Raw genomic sequence first — 24,655 nt, 5'->3', positions numbered from 1 at the left:
ACAACTCACATCATGCCAGGTAGTTTGTGGAAGTGGGATCATGTCTGTGGAAGTGGACACCCCAGCCACACACTCACATACTTATTTTCACTTTTATTATGTGTATAGTGACTTACCAGTGTTCGACTACCATTCCCAGTGTTGTTGTTATTATATACTAGCTTGGGTCCCCGGCATTGCCCGGGTTATTTGAAAAAGTCCATTTTTAAATTCTACAAAATGAATAAGATTGTGGGTGAACTACAACTCACATTATGCCAGGTAGTTTGTGGAAGCGGGAGCTTGTCTGTGTAAGTGGACACCCCAGCCACACACACATATACATATTTTCACTTTTATTATGCGTATAGATGTTGCTTTGGTCAAGTGAGACTGACTTACCAGTGTTCGACTACAATTCCTAGTTGCCAAAATTTCCCATTAGAAATAATGGGATTTGGAGTCATACGAGACGGGCAGAACAACAGCATCATTTCCGGCATGGCATGAAATAATAATATTCACAATTATTGTCATTTCCATCTTAGTTTGGAGTCATATGAGGTGGGGAGAACAACGGCATTGTTTTAGGGATGGCGTGAAATTATAATTACAATAGAGTCTCACTTATCCAACGTAAACGGGCCGGCAGAATGTTGGATAAGCGAATATGTTGGATAATAAGGAGAGATTAAGGAAAAGCCTATTAAACATCAAATTAGGTTATGATTTTACAAATTAAGCACCAAAACATTATGTTACATAACAAATTTGACAGAAAAAGTGGTTCAATACACAGTAATGCTATGTAGTAATTACTGTATTTACAAATTTAGCACCAAAATATCGCGATGTATTGCAAACACTTGACTACAAAAATGCGTTGGATAATCCAGAACGTAGGATAAGCGAGTGTTGGATAAGTGAGACTCTACTGTATTATTGCTACTGTCATTACCGTCATATTATTATTATTATGCCAATTTTTCTCTCTTAATGCTTTGAAGGACCGAACAATCAATGGCACTGCCCTTTTAGGACAACGCTTTGATGTCAGGTGCTTCTACACTGTACAATTAATGCAGTTTTGATCCAACTTGATCTGCTATGGCTCAATAATAATAATAATAATAATCATCATCATCATCATTTTATTTCTTACCTGCCTCTCCCCATGGCTCGACGGGGATCACAACAATGCTATGGAATCCAGAGAGTTGTAGTTTTACAAGGTCTAGCCTTCTTTACCAAAAACTACAACTACAGTAAAGTCTCACTTATCCAAGCTAAACGGGCCGGCAGAACCTTGGATAAGCAAATATCTTGGATAATAAGGAGGGATTAAGGAAAAGCCTATTAAACATCAAATTAGGTTATGGTTTTACAAATGAAGCACCAAAACATCATGTTATACAACAAATTTGACAGAAAAAGAAGTTCAATACGCAGTCATGTTATGTTGTAATTACTGTATTTACGAATTTAGCACCAAAATATCATGATATATTGAAGACATTGACTACAAAAATGCCTTGGATAATCCAGAACCTTGGATAATTGAGTCTTAGATAAGTGAGACTCTACTCTACTTTGATTCCATAGCCTTAAGCCTTGGCGGTTCAAAGTAAGCTCAAACTGTATTCATTCCTTGGTGTGTGTAGATGCAACACTTGCAAAACTATAGCTTCCAGGACTCTAGCCTTGAGCCAGACATGGCAGCTCAAGTAGAGTCAAACTGCATTCATTCCTCGGTGTGTAGATGCAACATTTGCAAAACTACAGCTCCCAGAGCTCCATAGTTTGAGTGGCATCAAGCTACATTAATTCTCGTTTTATTTGCAACAACGGATAGACAAAAATCAGTTTCAATTGTTCATGTGCCATCAATAATTTGATTTGATTTAGCAATGCTGGACTCCAACTCCCATCATCCTTGGACTTGACAGCATTGAGCCATGGCAGGTTGAGTGGTGAATACTTCTGGAAAATAGTTTTCATGAAGGATGTACATTAGTGGTTGGCCGCTGTCTGCATCCACCGCTTCGATTCCAAGTTCTATCACCCCTGATCTTTTTGGGAGCTGGATTCCGAGTCTCATCATCCTTGACCGTTCCAACGGCATCCAAAAGTTGTCATCATGGAGACGGAAAATCACGCCGAAGAGCCACCCGCCCGTAGAGGTCGTTCCGCCGGTGTCGGAAGACCGGCATCTCCTTCCGGATACGATTCAGGTATTCAAGGTCGATCTCTGCGTAGAAAAGGCCCGGGCCGTCGCTGCACTGGGCCACCACGCTGCCCCAGGGGTCAACCACCATACTGTGGCCGTAGGAGGCGCGGCGGTCGTGGTGAGCCCCCGTTTGCGCCGCCGCAATGACGTAACATTGGGTCTCGATGGCCCTGGCGCGAAGGAGGGGCTGCCGAGAGAAGGACAGAATTGTTCCTACAATTGCAAGACGACCTCACGCTAAGCCAGGCATGGGGCGACTTTGACCCTCCCTGCAGGCGGTTTGGACTTCAACTCCCACAATTCCTAACCCTAGGCAGTCTCTTATCCCAGGACGTCATTTGATAGATCGATCGATCGATAGATAGATGAGAGACAATATGAGATGTAAGGATAGATAGGTAGATGGATAGATAGACGATATGAGTTGTAAGGATAGATAGAAAGATAGATGAGAGAATATGAGATGTAAGGACGGATGGATAGATAGAAAGATAGATGAGAGAATATGAGATGTAAGAATGGATGGATGGATAGATAGAAAGATAGATGAGAGACAATATGAGATGTAAGGATAGATAGGTAGATGGATGGATAGATAGATGAGAGAATATGAGATGTAAGAATGGATGGATGGATGGATAGAAAGATGAGAGACAATATGAGATGTAAGGATAGATAGGTAAGATGGATAGATAGACGATATGAGTTGTAAGGATAGGTAGATAGATAGATGAGAGAATATGAGATGTAAGGACAGATGGATGGATAGATAGAAAGATAGATGAGAGACAATATGAGATGTAAGGATAGATAGGTAGATGGATGGATAGATAGATGAGAGAATATGAGATGTAAGAATGGATGGATGGATGGATAGAAAGATGAGAGACAATATGAGATGTAAGGATAGATAGGTAGATGGATGGATAGATAGATGAGAGAATATGAGATGTAAGAATGGATGGATGGATAGATAGAAAGATAGATGAGAGACAATATGAGATGTAAGGATAGATAGGTAGATGGATGGATAGATAGATGAGAGAATATGAGATGTAAGAATGGATGGATGGATGGATAGAAAGATGAGAGACAATATGAGATGTAAGGATAGATAGGTAAGATGGATAGATAGACGATATGAGTTGTAAGGATAGGTAGATAGATAGATGAGAGAATATGAGATGTAAGAACAGATGGATGGATAGATAGAAAGATAGATGAGAGAATATGAGATGTAAGAATGGATGGATGGATAGATAGAAAGATAGATGAGAGACAATATGAGATGTAAGGATAGATAGGTAGATGGATGGATAGATAGATGAGAGAATATGAGATGTAAGAATGGATGGATGGATGGATAGAAAGATGAGAGACAATATGAGATGTAAGGATAGATAGGTAAGATGGATAGATAGACGATATGAGTTGTAAGGATAGGTAGATAGATAGATGAGAGAATATGAGATGTAAGAACAGATGGATGGATAGATAGAAAGATAGATGAGAGAATATGAGATGTAAGAATGGATGGATGGATAGATAGAAAGATAGATGAGAGACAATATGAGATGTAAGGATAGATAGGTAGATGGATGGATAGATAGATGAGAGAATATGAGATGTAAGAATGGATGGATGGATGGATGGATAGAAAGATGAGAGACAATATGAGATGTAAGGATAGATAGGTAAGATGGATAGATAGACGATATGAGTTGTAAGGATAGGTAGATAGATAGATGAGAGAATATGAGATGTAAGAACAGATGGATGGATAGATAGAAAGATAGATGAGAGAATATGAGATGTAAGAATGGATGGATGGATAGATAGAAAGATAGATGAGAGAAATATGAGATGTAAGGATAGATAGGTAGATGGATGGATAGATAGATGAGAGAATATGAGATGTAAGAATGGATGGATGGATAGATAGAAAGATGAGAGACAATATGAGATGTAAGGATAGATAGGTAAGATGGATAGACAGACGATATGAGTTGTAAGGATAGGTAGATAGATGAGAGAATATGAGATGTAAGGATAGATAGGTAGATGGATGGATAGATAGATGAGAGAATATGAGGTGTAAAGGTAGATGGATAGACAGAAAGATAGATGAGAGAATATGAGATGTAAGGATGGATGGATAGAAAGATAGATGTAAGGATAGATAGGTAGATGGATAGAGAAAGAGATAGAGTGGTTTTTACTCCTACTTACTTTCTCACCCCGAGTTTTAACCTAGTGTTCATGTGGCCCGCCCTTGGTTTTATTGTTCTTTTGATTTTGTTTACTGTAGTGTATATTTTCTTGTATTGTATTGTTTAATGCGTTATGATTTGTTGTTTTATATTGTATTGTTTTGGGCATGGCCCCATGTAAGCCGCCCCGAGTCCCCGTTGGGGAGATGGTGGCGGGGTATAAATAAAGTTGTTTATTATTATTATAGGTAGATGGTAGATAGATGATATGAGATGTAAGGATAGGTAGATAGATAAGATAGATAGATGGATGGATGGATGGATGGATGGATGGATGGATGGATGGATGGATGGATGGATGGATGGATGGATAGATAAGAGAATATGAGATGTAAGGATAGATAGATAGATAGGTAGATGGATGGATGGATGGATGGATGGATGGATAGATGAGAGAATATGAGATGTAAGGATAGATGGATGGATAGAGAGAGGGAGAGAATATGAGATGTAAGGATAGATAGGTAGATGGATAGATAGATGAGAGAATATGAGATGTAAGGATAGACAGGTGGATGGATGGATGGATGGATGGATGGATAGATAGATGAAAGAATATGAGATGTACGGATAGATGGATGGATGGATGGATAGAAAGATAGATGAGAGAATATGAGATGTACGGATAGATAGGTAGATGGATAGATAAAAGAGATATATGATAGATACAGAAAACAAAAGATGATAAGACAATTTGGCTAGATAGTTCAGTAGGGAAATGGATGGATGGATGGATAGATGAGTGGATGCATGGTTAGGTAGGAAGATAAGTATGGATCAATAGATACATGTCTGAGATAGATACACACATAATAGGTAGATGGATAGATACATAAATGGATAGGTAGATGGATAGATGCATAGACAGATGCATGGATGGATCGACAGATAAATTGATAAAGAGGTCTGGATAGATACATGGGTGGATGGGCAGATAGATGGATAATAAGTAGATGTATGGATAGATAAGATATATGGAATGGATAATTAGGTACATACATAGATAATAGGTAGATAGATGGCTAGACATAAATAAATGAATAGGTAGATGGATACATGTATGGATGGATAGACAGATAATAAGTGAATGACCGCTCTGGGTCCCCCTGGGGGAGAAGAGCGGTATATAAATTAAATAAATAATAATAATAATAAATATATAGATGGGTAGATGATAAGTAGGTGTATGGATAAAAAGATACATGGGTAGGATAGATAGATACATAGAGGTAGATAGAGGGATATATAAATGGATAGGTAGATGGATAGATGCATGGATGGGTAGACAGATAGATGCATGGATGGACAGACAGATAATTAGGTGAATGGATAAATAGATGATGGATGAGCTAGATCAAATCATACATACGAGGGTTATCCAGAAAGTAGATTACGTTTTGGAATGAAAAATGAACAAAGTATAGGAGAAAACATTTATCATATGCAGTTGAAAGCCACACCCAAATACCATTTCTCAGCATAGTCGCCATTCAAATCTAGGCACTTCTCATAGCGATGAATGAGCTTGGCAACTCCTTCCACACAAAACTCTGCCGCTTGCATCCTCAAAGCAGCATTTTGGCGACGATGCGCACCTGCAGGCAGGGGAGACCGGCTGGTTGAGGACGCAAGCGGCAGAGTTTTGTGGGGAAGGAGTTGCCAAGCTCCTTCATCGCTATGGTAAGTGCCTGGATTTGAATGGTGACTATGTTGAGAAGTGGTATTTCGGTGTGGCTTTCAACTGCATATGGTAAATGTTTTCTCCTATACTTTTTGAGGACGCAAGCGGCAGAGTTTTGTGGGGAAGGAGTTGCCAAGCTCATTCATCACTAGGATAAGTGCCTAGATTTGAATGGCAACTATGTTGAGAAGTGGTATTTGGCTGTGGGTTTCAACTGCATATGGTAAATGTTTTCTCCTATACTTTTTGAGGATGCAAGCAGCAGAGTTTTGTGGGGAAGGAGTTGCCAAGCTCATTCATCGCTATGATAAGTGCCTAGATTTGAATGGCGACTATGTTGAGAAGCGGTATTTGGCTGTGGCTTTCAACTGCATATGGTAAATGTTTTCTCCTATACTTTTTGAGGACGCAAGCGGCAGAGTTTTGTGGAGAAGGAGTTGCCAAGCTCATTCATCACTAGGATAAGTGCCTAGATTTGAATGGCAACTATGTTGAGAAGTGGTATTTCGGTGTGGCTTTCAACTGCATATGGTAAATGTTTTCTCCTATACTTTTTGAGGATGCAAGCGGCAGAGTTTTGTGGGGAAGGAGTTGCCAAGCTCATTCATCACTAGGATAAGTGCCTAGATTTGAATGGCAACTATGTTGAGAAGTGGTATTTGGCTGTGGCTTTCAACTGCATATGGTAAATGTTTTCTCCTATACTTTTTGAGGATGCAAGCGGCAGAGTTTTGTGGGGAAGGAGTTGCCAAGCTCATTCATCGCTATGGTAAGTGCCTGGATTTGAATGGTGACTATGTTGAGAAGTGGTATTTCGGTGTGGCTTTCAACTGCATATGGTAAATGTTTTCTCCTATACTTTTTGAGGACGCAAGCGGCAGAGTTTTGTGGGGAAGGAGTTGCCAAGCTCATTCATCGCTATGAGAAGTGCCTAGATTTGAATGGCGACTATGTTGAGAAGTGATATTTGGCTATGGCTTTCAACTGCATATGGTGAAGGTTTTCTCCTATACTTTGTTCATTTTTAATTCCAAAACGTAATCCTTCTGGATAACCCTCGTAGATACATGCATAATAGCCAGGCAGGAAGACACAAACCCTTCCTCAACATGTGAGGAGTGTCCTTAGCAGCGAAGAGCATGTGCAAAGTGCAACCGACATACCTCCCAATGGGCGGACCCGGTCGTCACAGTGAAGGCAGACGGATAGGTGAGAATCTCCGCCCCTTCCTGTGCCAGAGCAAGTGACATCTCCGGAAAGCGGAGGTCGTAACAGGTGGCGAGACCAACCTTGAAAAGAAGCACAGGGCATTGTTATTAGTTTTGTTGTTGCTTTTGCACGGAATCAATGACGTGGTAGGGGAGCAAGCTGCTTAGTAAACTCATGGATTCAGGTTCCATCCAAAATATATGGAGGCTTTAATCTTCACCACTGCAATATATACAAATATACAAACAGGATATGCAGATCCTCATTCCTTGTACTTGCAAACAATCAGAGTCATCAGACAGTCACATACAACGTAGACAGATAGTCACGCTGAGTCACACAGGAGAGAGAAAGATGGATGGCATTGAATGTTTGACGTATATGCTGGAAACTGCCCTGAGTCCCTTAGGGGAGATAGGGCGGTCTATAGGTAAAGTTTCATTATTATTATATTATTTTCATTCTCCTTATAAAATAATAATAATAATAATACATGTGATCCAATACAACAGCCAGCAGAGTGTCAGCTGTGGGCTCATCTTGTTGAGTTTCAAATAATAATCATAATCATAATCATAATAATAAAAATTACGATCTGCCAACTGCAAAAGGCCACCCTACTGGGATCTGTGCGCATCATCCGAAAATATATCACATAGTCCTAGACGCTTGGAAAGTGTTCGACTTGTGATTTTGTGAAACAAAATCCAGCATATCTATCTTGTTTGCTGTGTCATAATATAATAATAATAATAAATAATAATAATAATAATAATAATAATCACACAGTCCTAGACACTTGGGAAGTGTTCGACTTGTGGTTTTGTGAAACGAAATCCAGCATATCTATCTTGTTTGCTGTGTCATAATATAATAATAATAATAATAATAAATAATAATAATAATAATAATAATAATAATAATCACACAGTCCTAGACACTTGGGAAGTGTTCGACTTGTGGTTTTGTGAAACGAAATCCAGCATATCTATCTTGCTTGCTGTGTCATAATAATAATAATAATAATACAGTAGAGTCTCACTTATCCAACACTCGCTTATCCAACATTCTGGATTATCCAACGCATTTCTGTAGCCAATATTTTCAATACATCGTGATATTTTGGTGCTAAATTCGTACATACAGTAATTACTACATAGCATTACTGCTTATTGAACAACTTTTTCTGTCAAATTTGTTGTTAAACATGATGTTTTGGTGCTAATTTGTAAAATCATAACCTTATTTGATGTGTGATAGGCTTTTTCTTAATCCCTCCTTATTATCCAACATATTCACTTATCCAACGTTCAGCCGGCCCGTTTATGTTGGATAAGTGAGACTCTACTGTAATAATAATAATAATAATAATAATAATAATAAATGCCAACTGCAAAAGGCTACCTGACTGGGATCTGCACGCATTATCCGAAAATACATCGCACAGTCCTAGACACTTGGGAAGTGTTCGACTTGTGATTTTGTGAAACGAAATCCAGCATATCTATTTTGTTTGCTGTGTCATACAATATAATAATAATACTAATAATAATAATAATAATAATAATAATAATAATAATAATAATAATAATACATCACACAGTCCTAGACACTTGGGAAGTGTTCGACTTGTGATTTTGTGAAACAAAATCCAGCATAACTATCTTGTTTGCTGTGTCACAATAAAATATTAATAATGATAATGATAATGATAATACAGTAGAGTCTCACTTATCCAACATAAATGGGCTGGCTGAACGTTGGATAAGTGAATATGTTGGATAATAAGGAGGGATTAAGAAAAAGCCTATCACACATCAAATAAGGTTATGATTTTACAAATTAGCACCAAAACATCATGTTTAACAACAAATTTGACAGAAAAAGTTGTTCAATAAGCAGTAATGCTATGTAGTAATTACTGTATTTACGAATTTAGCACCAAAATATCACGATGTATTGAAAATATTGGCTACAAAAATGCGTTGGATAATCCAGAACGTTGGATAAGCGAGTGTTGGATAAGTGAGACTCTACTGTAATAATATTAATAATAATAATGTGTTGTCGAAGTCTTTCATGGCCGGAATCACAGGGTTGTTGTACGTCTTTCGGGCTGTGTGGCCATGTTCCAGAAGCATTCTCTCCTGACGTTTCACCCACATCTATGGCAGGCATCCTCATAGGTATATTCTATCTAACAGTGATTTCCTAGTCTTGAGCCACAGCAGTGTCAAACCACATTCATTCTGCAGTATAGATGCACCCCAAGGCCTGCCATCCCGTACTTTCCCGGCTGGAGTGTCTATCGGGGCCACGATCTCCAACCCCGGGTTCGTGTAGGCGCTCTCCTTCAGGGAGACCCGTCCTTCCAGCTCCGCGTCAAAGAGGTGCGTCTTCCGATAGGCGGCCACCAAGGTCCCTGAAAGAAGGGGAAACCAATTGATATTTGCATGTGATGCATATCTCCTTTCTATTTATCATCTGTATATCTATCTATACTGGTCGACATCTGCATGCAATCACCATATTCTTTCTATGGTGTTTGTGGAGGAGATTGGCAGGGCTCCTGGACATGTTGACAGCGCTTTGTATAACCTGCAATATCATTGGGGTGGGTGAATTGAGGGACCGAGGCCCCAATATCGTCTCCGTACCTTTGGCATCCAGGAGAAGGTGGCTGTTGTAGATGCGCTTGGTGCTCTCCCAGTCACCACCCCGTTCGTGGAAGCCGCCCAGGGAGAGCCAGACCCCGCACTCCCTGCCAGGGAAAAGACACCAGCAATTAAGCGTGGGTGCTGTGGGTTTTTCCAGTTGTCTGGCCATATTCCAGCAGCATTTTCTTCTGACGTTTGGCCTGAATCTGTGGCTAATGACATCCTCAGAGGTTCTGTTGGCAGTGAGGCAAGTGGAGTCAGAGGCGGTTCAACCGTGAGGCGAACCAGGCACTTCTCTAGGCCCACACCTATGGCAGGCATCCTCAGAGGTTCTGAGTTCTGTTGGAAGCTAGGTAAGTGGGGTTTATATATCTGTGGAAAGTCCAGGGTGGGAGAAAGAGCTCTTGTCTGTTTGAGGCTAGTGTGAATGTTGCAATTGGCCAGCTTGATTAGCATTTAATGGCATTGCAGATTCAAAGCCTGGCTTTATTATTATTATAGGTAGTATATATTATTATTATATGTACTCAATGCTATTATTATTATAGGTAGTATTATATATTATTACTAGCTGTGCCCGGCCACGCGTTGCTGTGGCAAAGTGGTGGTGGTATTGGTTAAAAATGGTTGTGTAATTTTTATTTGACGTTATTTGCAATTTTTTAAAATTTTATTGTAAGTTATATTTTTATTTATTATATTTTATTATTTTCTTGTATTATTTTAGTTATTTTCTGTTATTATAGTATTTTATTGTATTAATTTTTTAGTGGTTTTTTTATTATTTTTATTGGGTTGCTAGGAGACCAAGTTGGAGGAGCTTAGCCTTCTAACTGGCAGCAATTGGATAAAAGCAATTATTCCTCTCTCTCTAATTAGGACTTTATTTTTCTTTTCTTTTTGTTGTATCAACCTAGAGGCATGGATGATGGGTTGTGTTGTCAAATTTCGAGGTTGGGGGGTCTGTAGTTTTGTTGTTTTGTGGGTCGCCGTGATGCCATCACTCTTTTATATATATATATATAGATTATAGGTACTCATAGAATCATACTCAATGCTATTATTATTATTATTATTATTATTATTATTATTATTATTATTAGTATTATTATTATTAGTATTATTATTATTATTATAGGTAGTACAGTAGAGTCTCACTTAACCAACATAAACGGGCCGGCAGAACGTTGAATAAGCGAATATGTTGGATAATAAGGAGGGATTATGGAAAAGCCTATTAAACATCAAATTAGGTTACGATTTTACAAATTAAGCAACAAAGCATCATGTTATACAACAAATTTGACAGAAAACGTTGTTCAATACGCAGTAATGCTATGTAGTAATTACTGTATTTACGAATTTAGCACCAAAATATCACAATGTATTGAAAATATTGACTACAAAAATGCGTTGGATAATCCAGAACGTTGGATAAGTGAGACTCTACTGTATTATATATTATTAATATAAGTACTCAATGCTATTATTTTTATTATTATTATTATTGGTAGTATATATTATTATATGTACTTAATGCTATTATTATTATTATAGGTAATATTATATATTACTATTATAGGTACTCAATGCTATTATTATTATTATAGGTAGTATTATATATTACTATTATAGGTACTCAATGCTAATATTATTATTATTATTATGTTTTTTATTGGATAACTGTTTTATTGTTGTGTTTTGATATTTGATTGTTTTATTGGGCAAGGCCCCATGTAAGCCGCCCCGAGTCCCTTCAGGGAGATGCGGCGGGGTATAAAAATAAAGTTATTATTATTATTGTTATTATTATTATTATTATTATTATTATTATTATTATTATAGGTAGTATTATATATTATTATGATAGGTACTCATAGAATCATACTCAATGCTATTATTATTATTATCATTATTATAGGTAGTATATATTATTATTATAGGTACTCAATGCTATTATTATTATTATTGTTATTGGTAGGCAGATGACAAATAGAACTTTTAAAAAATCTATTGACATAATAAATTCACACTTCACTTTCCTCACTGCCAACAGAACCTCTGAAGATGCCGTTTAACCACAGACGCAGGCGAAACATCAGGAGAGAATGCTACTGGAACATGGCTAGTGATTTAGCCCCATCTCAGCGCCATAGCCCTTCCTGTTCTACCTGGCCAGCTTGGCGTAACGCCGCACGTACTCCCCTCCCAGCGGCTCGGCCAGACTCAGCGTCTCCTCGGTACTTTTCCCGATGAAATCGAAGGCTTCGGGGAGGAAGACGGCGCAGGCCCCGCGACCGGACGCTTCCCGCACGAAACGGGAGCACGAGGCCCAGTTGCGCTCCTTGTCCGGAGTGGAGGTCACTTGGCAGACCGCAACGAGCGGCTTGGAGGCCATGAGATGGACTCTGCGGAAGAGATCGGGCCTACACTGTGGAATTAATGTGGTTTGCGTGTTTCCATCTGGCACTGCGTTGGACTGGATGGCCTTTGGGGTCACTTTCAACTCTAGGATCCTATTCATTCATTTAGTCATTCATTCTTCAAATGTAATTTATTCCAATTGGACTCCAGCCGAAGGTTTATTGACCGGAAGGAAGGCTACTAACTGACTGACATTCATTCGTGGTGGGTTTCTGCCTGGGTTTGGGTTGGACTGGATGGCCTTTGGGGTCCCTTCCAACTCTAGGATCCTATAATTTATTCATTGTGTGTTTTTCCCTAGCATTGGGTTGGACTAGATGGCCTTTGGGGTCCCTCCCATCTCCAGGATTCTATTATTCATCCATTCGTTCATGGTGTGTTTCTGCCTGGCTTTGGGTTGGACTGGATGGCCTTTGGGGTCGCTTCCAACTCTAGGATCCTATTCATTCATTCAGTCATTCATTCTTCAAATGTAATTTATTCCAATTGGACTCCAGCCGAAAGTTTATTGACCGAAAGGAAGGCTACTAACTGACTGACATTCATTCGTGGTGGGTTTCTGCCTGGGTTTGGGTTGGACTGGATGGCCTTTGGGGTCCCTCCCATCTCTAGGATCCTATAATTTATTCATTGTGTGTTTTTCCCTAGCATTGGGTTGGACTGGATGGCCTTTGGGGTCCCTCCCATCTCTAGGATCCTATAATTTATTCATTGTATGTTTTTCCCTAGCATTGGGTTGGACTGGATGGCCTTTGGGGTCCCTTCCAACTCTAGGATCCTATAATTTATTCATTGTGTGTTTTTCCCTAGCATTGGGTTGGACTGGATGGCCTTTGGGGTCCCTCCCATCTCTAGGATCCTATAATTTATTCATTGTATGTTTTTCCCTAGCATTGGGTTGGACTGGATGGCCTTTGGGGTCCCTTCCAACTCTAGGATCCTATAATTTATTCATTGTATGTTTTTCCCTAGCATTGGGTTGGACTGGATGGCCTTTGGGGTCCCTTCCAACTCTAGGATCCTATAATTTATTCATTGTGTGTTTTTCCCTAGCATTTTATTTATTTATTTACTACCTTTATATCCCGCTCTTCTCACCCCGAAGGGGATTCAGAGCGGCTTACAAATCAAATGAACATACAATATATTATTAGCACAGCACAATATAAGCATTAAATTACTATATTGTACTATATCATTATGTGGTAATATTATTAGTAATATTATTAGCATTGGGTTGGACTGGGTGGCCTTTGGGGTCCCTCCCATATCTAGGATTCTATTATTCAGTCATTCGTTCTTGGTGTGTTTCTGCCTGGCTTTGGGTTGGACTGGATGGCCTTTGGGGTCCCTTCCAACTCTAGGATCCCATAATTTATTCATTGTGTGTTTTTCCCTAGCATTTTATTTATTTATTTATTACATTTACTACCTTTATATCCCGCTCTTCTCACCCCGAAGGGGACTCAGAGCGGCTTACAAATCAAATGTACATACAATATATTATTAGCATAGCACAATATAAGCATTAAATTACTATATTGTACTATATCGTTATATGGTAATATTATTAGCATCGGGTTGGACTGGATGGCCTTTGGGGTCTCCTCCTACTCTAGAATCCATTCATTCATTTATTGTGTGTTTCTTCCTAGCATTGGGTCAGATTGGATAGCCTTTGGGGTCTCCTCCATCTCATCTATGCTATTTTTATATACATATACAGTAGAGTCTCACTTATCCAACATAAACGGGCCGGCAGAACGTTGGATAAGCGAATATGTTGGATAATGAGGAGAGATTAAGAAAAAGCCTATTAAACATCAAAATAGGTTATGATTTTACAAATTAAGCACCAAAACTTCACGTTTTACAACAAATTTGACAGAAAAAGTAGTTCAATACGCAGTAAAGCTATGTAGTAATTACTGTATTTACGAATTTAGCACCAAAATATTTATTGAAAACATTGACTAAAAAAATGCCTTTGATAATCCAGAATGTTGGATAAGCGAGTGTTGGATAAGTGAGACTCTACTGTATATATATATATATATAATGTATAATAATTTATCAATATATAATATATTGTATATACTGTACAGATAATATCGATAATATTATAATGTAATACAATATTATATTACTAATAATATAATATACAGTAGAGTCTCACTTATCCGACATAAACGGGCCGGCAGAACGTTGGATAAGCGAATATGTTGGATAATAAGGAGGGATCAAGGAAAAGCCTATTACACATCAAATTAGGCTATGATTTTAAAAATTAAGCAACAAAACATCATGTTATACAACAAATTTGACAGAAAAAGTAGTTCAATATGCAGTAATGCTAAGTAGTATTTACTGTATTTACGAATTTAGCACCAAAATATCACGATATATTGAAAACATTGACTACAAAAATGCCTTTGATAATCCAGAACCTTGGATAAGCAAGTGTTGGATAAGTGAGACTCTACTGTACATATAATATCGATAATATTATAATGTAATACAATATTATATTACTAATAATATAATATATATATAATGTATAATAATTTTTCAATAAATAATATATTGTATATACAGTACATATAATATTGATAATATTATAATGTAATACAATATTATACTAATAATACAATATAATAATATTAATTATATATTATATATTACATGTAACATTACTACTAATATTACCATATAAGGATATAGTACAATATAATAATTTAATGCTTATATTGTGCTATGCTAATAATATATTGTATGTGCATTTGATTTGTAAGCCGCTCTGAGTCCCCTTCGGGGTGAGAAGAGCAGCATATAAATGTAGTAAATAAATAAAATAAATAAATAGGATCCTATCATTCATTCATTCATTCATTGTATGTTTCTGCCTGAGACCCGGGGTGCGTCTACACTGTCAAATTAATGCAGTTTGGCACCGCTTTCAACGCTATGCAGGTTACTCACCTGCGGCTGGAGATTTGGGGTCTGAACCTCGAAAATGTCTCCTTGGCAACAGGAAAGATGGCCCAACGCTTTCGGGCTGCCGCTCTCAACCTAAAAGAAACCCGACAAAAAAGAAGAAATCCTATAAGGATTGATATGGATTGGCCAAAATACCCCCAAAGATGCCATATTTGGACTGATCTTGGAAGCTTTTTTTTTTTTAATGTGTCAGAAGTGACTCGAGAACGTACTGCAAGTCGCTTCTGGTGTGAGAGAATTGGCCGTCTGCAAGGACGTTGCCCAGGGGACATTGCCTGGCTGTGTTCCCATCCTGATGGGAGGCTTCGGCCAGACAGCCCGGAAAATTCACAGCAATCCTATGAAAGCCTTCGACAACACATATAATATCTAAATCAGAAGTGAGTTCCCCAAAGAGACAGGGAAATATGTTGATTCCGCCGGTTCCCAGTTGCAGGGAGTTCCCCAGGACCAAACCCAACTAAATTCTCCCAATGGCCCATCCTCCCTCTTTTTGTCTCCTATGTTCCCCATTCTCTCTCTTCCACCTTATAATTTCCACTCGTTTTTACCCCGCAGTGTTTACATGGAGGGAAGAGCCTCACGAGAAGCGAATTAGGAACTCTCCTCACCGCTCAAAAGTAAACAAAAACCAAAGTCCTAACCGGAAGTGATCCTGTCCCTTTAACAAAAGTGACGGCCCGGCTCCATTTTTGCCCAAAGCAAAGATGGCAGTCCCGGGCACACTTCTTCCCGGAGCAAAGATGGCGGCTACAATGGGGCCTTTTCCCAACCTGAGCCCTTAAGTAAAATGGCGCTGGGAGGACATCACAAAAAAAGTGTGAGGAACAATATACATATCAAGCGTCCATTCACAGTCAGCGCGGTTATAATATTCATTGCATTAACAACAAGGCTGTACCAGTATAGAAGGGAGTTGATGGAAGTTCAGGTTTCAAGAGAACGGCTCAAAGAGGAATAGATTCCAGGTTTCAAGATGGCTGCTCAAAGGAAGAAAAGTCCAGGTTTCAAGATGGCGGCTGAAAGGTGGCACAGATTCCAGGTTTAAAGATGGCGGCTCAAAGGGGGGAAAAGAGTCCAGTTAGCAAGCAAGCGGCTCAAAGAGGAACAGATTCCAGGTTTCAAAATGGCGACTCAAAGGGGAACAGTATCCAGATTTCAAGATGGCTGTTTGAAAGGGGAGGAGGCAGCCAGGTTTCAAGATGGCTGCTCAAAGGCAGAAAAGTCCAGGTTTCAAGATGGCGGCCGATGGGGTGGGGAGAGTCCAGGTTTCAAGATGGCGGCCGACGGGGTGGGGAGAGTCCAGGTTTCAAGATGGCGGCTGAAAGGCGGGACAGATTCCAGGTTTAAAGATGGCGGCTGAAAGGTGGAACAGATTCCAGGTTTAAAGATGGCGGCTGAAAGAGTCCAGATTTCAATGCAATGCAAACGTCGGGCCGGAAGCAGAGGCCGGAAGCGACTCAGAGGACCGGAATTGGTTGCTGCGGCGGTTGTTAGGCGACGAGGGAAGATGGCGGAGAACAGCAAAAGCAAGAGCGGGCCCGCGGCGGTGGCGCCTTCGTCGGGCGGAGCGGGGGCGGCGAGCAAGGCCTTGACGGCCGAGCAGGTGAGGAGCGGGAGGCGGAAGGGGCGGGGCCAGAAGGTGTGCGCCTCGGGGCATGTGCAGAGTGCAAACCACATTTCCTCTCCCCTTCACCCCCCTTTCCTCTCAGGGTGTCAACTGTCTTCCATAGAGGAATGGATTTGGATGTGCCTAATGCTATGCTAATTATATATATTTATATATGTATATATGTATGTGTGTGTATATATATATATGTGTGTGTATACACACACATACACATATCCATATATACATACAGTAGAATCTCACTTATCCAACGTAAACGGGCCGGCAGAATGTTGGATAAGCGAATATGTTGGATAATAAGGAGCCATTAAGGAAAAGCCTATTAAACATCAAATTAGGTTATGATTTTACAAATTAAGCACCAGAACATCATGTTATACAACAAATTTTACAGAAAAAGTAGTTCAATACGCAGTAATGCTATGTAGTAATTACTGTATTTATGAATTTAGCACCAAAATATCACGATATATTGAAAACATTGACTACAAAAATGCGTTGGATAATCCAGAACGTTGGATAAGCGAATGTTGGATAAGTGAGACTCTACTGTATATAATTTACAATAATGTGTATTATAATATATTGCATACGCATATAGTATTAATATTATTATTTTTTTAATACAATATACAGTAGAGTCTCACTTATCCAACATAAACGGGCCGGCAGAACGTTGGATAAGCGAATATGTTGGATAATAAAGTAGTTCAATATGCAGTAATGCGATGTAGTAATTACTGTATTTACAATTTTAGCACCAAAATATCACGATATATTGAAAACATTGGCTACAAAAATGCGTTGGATAATCCAGAACGTTGGATAAGCGAGTGTTGGATAAGTGAGATTCTACTGTAATACTAATAACACAATATAATGATACAGTAGAGTCTCACCTATCCAAGCTTCTGGATTATCCAAGGCATTTTTGTAGTCAATGTTTTCATGATATTTTGGTGCTAAATTTGTAAATACAGTAATTACAACATAACATTACTGTGTATTGAACTACTTTTTCTGTCAAATTTGTTGTATAACATGATGTTTTGGCGCTCAATTTGTAAAATCATAACCTAATTTGATGTATAATAGTCGTTTCCTTAATCCCTCCTTATTATCCAAGATACTCGCTTATCCAAGCTTCTGCTGGCCCGTTTAGCTTGGATAAGTGAAACTCTACTGTATATAGCAGTATTATTTTTTTATCATTTATTTATTTTATTTACTACATTTATATCTCGCTCTTCTCACCCCGAAGGGGACTCAGAGCGGCTTACAAACCAAATGTACATACAATATATTATTAGCATAGCACAATAGAAGCATTTAATTACTATATTGTACTATATCATTATATGGTAATATTATTAGTAATATTACATTTAATATATAATATATAATTAATATTATTATATTGTATTATTATTAGTAGTATAATATTGTATAACATTCTAATATTATCAATATTATAATTATATACAATATATTATATATTTATAAATTAATACATAATAAATACCAATAAAATTACATTAATTGAGGCATCAGTAGGTTAAATGTTTTTGAATATTTACATCAAGCTCAAATTTAAGATAAGACTGTTCAACTCTGATCCAATCATTATTCTCCTCCTCTGCAGTGTAAATGTGCTTATGTATCCTTTTAATAATAATAGAGTGAAATAATACATAATACATGTAATAATAATAATAATAATAATAATAATAAATGCAGTAAAATAATAAATGTAATAATAGAGTAAAATAATAAATGTATTATTAATAATAAAAATAGAGTAAAATAAATGTAAAAGTAACAACAATAATAGAGTGAAATAATAAATGTAATAATAATAATTAATAGAGTAAAATAATAAATGTAACAATACCAATAATAATAGAGAAAAATAAATAAATATACCATATATACTTGAGTATAAGCCGACCTGAATATAAGCCAACCAGGACCCTCACCCAGGTATAAGCCAAGGAGGATTTTTTTCAGTCCTAAAAAAGGGCTGAAAAACTAGGCTTATACTCAGGTATATACAGTATATTCAAATATGGGTTTTTTAATAACCTTTCTTCTCTTTCAGGTAGTGGCTGGATTCAACCGCTTGCGCCAGGAACAGCGAGGCTTGGCCTCCAAAGCGGCAGAGCTGGAGATGGAGCTCAATGAACACAAGTAAGCCATTGGCATTGGGCAAAGCGAATTTATTTTTATTATACAGGCCAGTGATGCCGGCCATGAAAGCCTTCGACAACACATAACCCTATTATTATTATTATTATTATTATTATTATTATTATTATTATTATTTTATATTATTGTTTTATATTATTATTATTATTGTTATTGTTGTTATACTACAGTAATATTAGTACTATTATATATATCCTACTCATGGATATCCCCTTATTATTGTTGTTGTTCTATATTAATATGATACTACTGTATATACTCGAGTATAAGCCTAGTTTTTCAGCCCTATTTTTAAGACTGAAAAAGCCCCCCTCGGCTTATACTCGGGTGAGGGTCCTAATTGGCTTATATTTGGGTCAGTTTATACTCGAGAATATATGGTACATTTATTATTTTTCTCTATTATTATTGGTATTACATTACATTTATTATTTTTCTCTATTATTGTTGCTACTATTACATTTATTTTACTCTATTTTAATTATTATTAATACATTTATTATTTTACTCTATTTATTATTACTTGCATTATGTTCCTGTATTTATTATTTTTATTATTACATGTGTTATTTTACTCTATTATTATTAAAAGGATACATAAGGACATTGACATTGAAGAAGATGAGAATCATGATTTGATTAGAGTCAGACCATCTTATCTTAAATTTGAGCTTGATGTGAATATTCAAAAATATTTAACCTACTGATGCCTCAATTAATGTAATTTTATTGGTATCTATTTTTATTTCTGAAATTTACCTCTCGGCTTATACAATGTTTTCCCAGTTTTCTTATGATAAAATTAGGTGCCTCGGCTTATATTCGGGTCGGCTTATACTCGAGTATATACGGGTATATATATCCTTGTGGATATCCCCTTATTATTATTATTGTTCTATATTAATATGATACTATATTATTATGATAGTATATTATTATAAGTATACTATTTTGTTGCTATATTTATTCTGCTTTATCTCTCTCAAATACTATTATACTATGTTATTATTATTGTTCTATATTATTATTATTATACTGCATTATTATTACTATTATATCTCTCTCCTAAGAGGCCCATAGTGCACTAGAGCTGTCCAGCCTCCTTCTCCAAACTATAAAAACCCATAGGAATGAGCTGTTAAAGAACCTAAAATCTTGCCTCGAACTTGAGAACTGCCTGGAAAGTGCTCAGATTTATTTTCCTCTTTACAGGTTAGTTATTGAAACCCTCCGGGAAGTGGACGCGACCCGGAAGTGCTACCGGATGGTGGGTGGGGTTTTGGTGGAGCGCACCGTCAAGGAGGTCCTCCCGGCGCTAGAAAGCAACAAAGAACAGGTAATGAATCATATGGAAGGATTTTTATGTACACAAATAAGACCCAGTTCCCGGTGAATCTACAATTCAGTTTGGCACCCCTTTGCCTGCCCTGGCATCCTGGGAGCCACAAAGGGGTTTTTGATATAGATGTGGGCAAAATGTCAGGCGAGAATGCTTCTGGAACGTTGTCAGACAGCCCGGAAAACTCACAGCAACCCAGTGATTCCAGCTATGAAAGCCTCCGACAACACTAAAAGTGTCTTTATTAAATAGAAGTATTATTATTATACAGTAGAGTCTCACTTATCCAAGACTCGCTTATCCAAGGTTCTGGATTATCCAATGCATTTTGTAGTCAATGTTTTCAATACATCGTGATACTTTGGTGCTAAATTTGTGTACAGCCTGGTGGGCTTATATTCAGGTCAGCTTATACTCAAGTATATATGGTATAATTATTATTTTTCTCTATTATGATTGGTATTGTTACATTTATTTTACTCTATTAATTACTCTATTATTGTAGTTACTTTTACATTTATTTTAATAATAAATAATTTTATTATTATTATTACATTTATCATTTTGCTGCATTTATTATTATTATTATTATTACAGTATTATTATTACAATAGAGTCTCACTTATCCAACATTCGCTTATCCAACGTTCTGGATTATCCAACGCATTTTTGTAGTCAATGTTTTCAATATATCATGATATTTTGGTGCTAAATTAGTAATGAACTACTTTTTCTGTCAAATTTGTTGTATAACATGATGTTTTGGCGCTTCATTTGTAAAATCATAACCTAATTTATTATTATTATTATTATCCAACATATTCGCTTATCCAATGTTCTGCTGGCCCGTTTATGTTGGATAAGTGAGACTCTACTGTATTATTATGTATGCTGGAACTCAGTTGACAGACCCAGTCTTTTAGACTCCAACATGCCCATCTTCTATATATATAAAAGAGTGATGGCATCACGGCGACCGGCAAAACAACAAAACTATAGGCCCCCCAACCTCGAAATTTGACAACACAACCCATCATCCATGCCTCTAGGTTGATACAACAAAAATAAAATAAAAATAAAGTCCTAATTAAAGGCAAAGGAATAATTGTTTTTATCCAATTGCTGCCAGTTAGAGGGCTAATCTCTGCCCACTTGATCTCCTAGCAACCAACTCAGCCCAGGGGACAGGCAGATTTAGGCCTCACTTAGGCCTCTTCCACAGATTATCTAATTTGCACTGGATTATATGGCAGTGTAGACTCAAGGCCCTTCCACACAGCTATATAACCCATTTGTAATCTTATATTATCTGCTTTGCACTGGATTATCTATACCTTAACTACCACCAATTCCTCAATACTTTATTTCCCATACCACCATACTTCGCCACAGCAACGCGTGGCCGGGCACTGCTAGGTATTTTATAAGTGTTTCTATGAATGTCTGATGTAATTTAATAGCTTTTTAATTGATTCACAATGTACTGTACAATTTTTATATGTGTGTTTTATTGTAAGCCGCCCTGAGTCCCCTATTGGGTGAGAAGGGCGGGATATAAATATTGTAATAAATAAATATATTGGGGTCCAAACTCTCTCATCTGCCTTTGCAGATCCACAAGATCATCGAGACGCTGAGCCAGCAGCTGCAGGCCAAAGGCCGGGAGCTGAACGAGTTCCGGGAGAAGCACAACATCCGCCTGATGGGCGAAGAGGAGGCCAAGGGGGCGGCGGCCAAGGAGGGGGCCGAGGGGGGCGGGGCCAAGCCCAGCGCGGCGGGGGTCCTCGTCTCCTAGCAGACCCCCCTCCCTTCCCCAAAAAAAGGACTTGACACCCCCTTGCAGCTCTCAAGAAGGCCCCCGCTACATTATTTTCAGCCATTTGTTTCGGGCGTCCTCTGCTGTCATGTAATATTTTTTTGGTTAAAATAAACGTTTTCATGTGCCCGATAATACCGGATAAGCATATAATATTAATTTGTATGGCTTTGAAGAAGGGGGTTGGACTAGATGGCCTTTGGGGGTCCCTTCCAACTCTAATCATCATAATAATCATCATCAATAATGGATAATAATATACTGTATATATTCGAGTATAAGCCTAGTTTTTCAGCCCTTTTTTAGGATTGAAAAAAGCCCTTCTCGGCTTATACTCAGGTGAGGGTCCTGGCTGGCTTATACTTGAGTATATATGGTACATTTATTATATATCTCTATTTTTATTGGTATTATTACATTTATTATTTTTCTCTATTGTTGCTACTATTACATTTATTATTTTTCTCTATTTTTATTGGTATTATTACATTTATTATTTTTCTCTATTGTTGCTACTATTACATTTATTATTTTTCTCTATTTTTATTGGTATTATTATATTTATTATTTTTCTCTATTGTTGCTACTACAGTAGAGTCTCACTTATCCAAGCCTCGCTTATCCAAGCTTCTGGATAATCCAAGCCATTTTTGGTGTCAATGTTTTCAATATATCGTGATATTTTGGTGCTAAATTCGTAAATACAGCAATTACAACATGACATTACTACGTATTGAACTACTTTTTCTGTCAAATTTGTTGTCTAACATGATGTTTTGGTGCTTAATTTGTAAAATCATAACCTAATTTGATGTTTAATAGGCTTTTCCTTAATCCCTCCTTATTATCCAAGATATTCGCTTTTGCCGGCCCGTTTAGCTTGGATAAGTGAGACTCTACTGTATTACATTTATTATTTTTCTCTAATTTTATTGGTATTATTACATTTATTATTTTTCTCTATTGTTGCTACTATTACATTTATTATTTTTCTCTATTTTTATTGGTATTATTACATTTATTATTTTTCTCTATTGTTGCTACTACAGTAGAGTCTCACTTATCCAACATAAACGGGCCGGCAGAAGCTTGGATAAGCGAATATCTTGGATAATAAGGAGAGATTAAGAAAAAGCCTATTAAACATCAAATTAGGTTATGATTTTACAAATTAAGCACCAAACCTTCATGTTAGACAACAAATTTGACAGAAAAAGCAGTTCAATACGCAGTAATGTTATGTTGTAATTACTGTATTTACGAATTTAGCACCAAAATATCACGATATATTGAAAACATTGACTACAAAAATGGCTTGGATTATCCAGAGGCTTGGATAAGCAAGGCTTGGATAAGTGAGACTCTACTGTATCTCTATTTTTATTGGTATTATTACATTTTTATTTTTCTCTATTGTTGCTACTATTACATTTATTATTTTTCTCTAATTTTATTGGTATTATTACATTTATTATTTTTCTCTATTGTTGCTACTATTACATTTATTATTTTTCTCTATTTTTATTGGTATTATTACATTTATTATTTTTTTCTATTGTTGCTATTACATTTATTTTACTCTTATTTTTTATTATTAGTAATACGTTTATTATTTCACTCTGATATTATTGTTATTACATTTATCATTTTACTCTATTATTATTAAAAGGATACATAAGGGCATTTACCTGCAAGAAGATGAGAATAATGATTTAATCAGAGTTGGACAGTCTTATCTTAAATTAGAGTTTTATGTAAATATTCAGAAACATTTAACCTATGGATGCCTTGATGAATGTAATTATATTGGTTTCTATTTTTATTTCTGAAATTTACCACTCTCGGCTTATACTGGAGTCAATGTTTTAACAGTTTTCTTGTGGTAAAATTAGGCGCCTCGGCTTATATTCGGGTCGGCTTATACTCAAGTATATACGGTAATGTAATTTTATTGGAATCTCGGCTTATACTTGAGTCAATGTTTTCCCAGTTTTCTTGTGGTAAAATTAGGTGTCTCGGCTTATATTCGGGTCGGCTTAAACTCGAGTATATACGGTAATAGTAATTGTATCATACTGCTTTGCAGAAAGACGTTGGACTAGATGATCTTTGGGGTTCCCTCTAACTCTATGATGATGATAATAATAATAATAATGGATAATAGATAATAATAATGCATAATTTGTCATATTGATTAGCAGAAGGAGGATGGACTAGATGT

At 37.1% G+C, this 24,655-nt stretch overlaps 3 protein-coding genes and 2 long non-coding RNA genes across 10 annotated transcripts in view; 3 read left to right on the top strand and 2 right to left on the bottom strand.

Annotated features, from left to right (window-relative positions):
• LOC134294370 (tigger transposable element-derived protein 1-like) overlaps nt 1–24,655 on the bottom strand; it is an 86,864-nt gene that overhangs the window by 24,469 nt on the left and 37,740 nt on the right. The gene's annotated exons all lie outside the window — the stretch shown is intronic.
• nit1 (nitrilase 1) lies at nt 321–16,695 on the bottom strand. 6 transcript variants are annotated; one of them, XM_062965226.1, is made up of 7 exons: nt 16,346–16,695; nt 15,427–15,516; nt 12,195–12,431; nt 10,024–10,127; nt 9,655–9,788; nt 7,321–7,446; nt 321–2,393 (listed from the first exon to the last, which is right to left on the bottom strand). In XM_062965226.1, the coding sequence occupies exons 3-7, from the start codon at nt 12,419–12,421 to the stop codon at nt 2,115–2,117; spliced, it is 870 nt and encodes a 289-aa protein (XP_062821296.1). In that variant the 5' UTR covers nt 12,422–12,431; nt 15,427–15,516; nt 16,346–16,695; the 3' UTR covers nt 321–2,114. The 6 variants fall into 6 exon arrangements, with proteins under 6 accessions (XP_062821296.1, XP_062821299.1, XP_062821295.1 ...); XM_062965229.1 differs by lacking the exon at nt 16,346–16,695 and adding an exon at nt 16,056–16,224; XM_062965225.1 differs by lacking the exon at nt 16,346–16,695 and adding an exon at nt 15,996–16,100.
• On the top strand, nt 2,393–4,661 carry LOC134294373 (uncharacterized). Its single transcript, XR_010001301.1, has 2 exons — nt 2,393–3,900; nt 4,086–4,661. It is a non-coding gene; the product is annotated as an uncharacterized LOC134294373 (long non-coding RNA).
• Nucleotides 10,124–13,642, top strand: LOC134294374 (uncharacterized). Its single transcript, XR_010001302.1, has 2 exons — nt 10,124–10,376; nt 12,080–13,642. It is a non-coding gene; the product is annotated as an uncharacterized LOC134294374 (long non-coding RNA).
• On the top strand, nt 16,820–22,569 carry pfdn2 (prefoldin subunit 2). Its single transcript, XM_062965230.1, has 4 exons — nt 16,820–17,050; nt 19,173–19,261; nt 20,492–20,615; nt 22,231–22,569. The coding sequence occupies exons 1-4, from the start codon at nt 16,835–16,837 to the stop codon at nt 22,411–22,413; spliced, it is 612 nt and encodes a 203-aa protein (XP_062821300.1). The 5' UTR covers nt 16,820–16,834; the 3' UTR covers nt 22,414–22,569.

The sequence above is a fragment of the Anolis carolinensis genome, unplaced genomic scaffold (assembly GCF_035594765.1).
Source record: "Anolis carolinensis isolate JA03-04 unplaced genomic scaffold, rAnoCar3.1.pri scaffold_14, whole genome shotgun sequence".
In the NCBI taxonomy this organism is placed as follows: Eukaryota; Metazoa; Chordata; class Lepidosauria; order Squamata; family Dactyloidae; genus Anolis; species Anolis carolinensis.
Note: the sequence above shows the minus strand (reverse complement) of the source record. Positions and strands in the feature narration are given on the sequence as shown.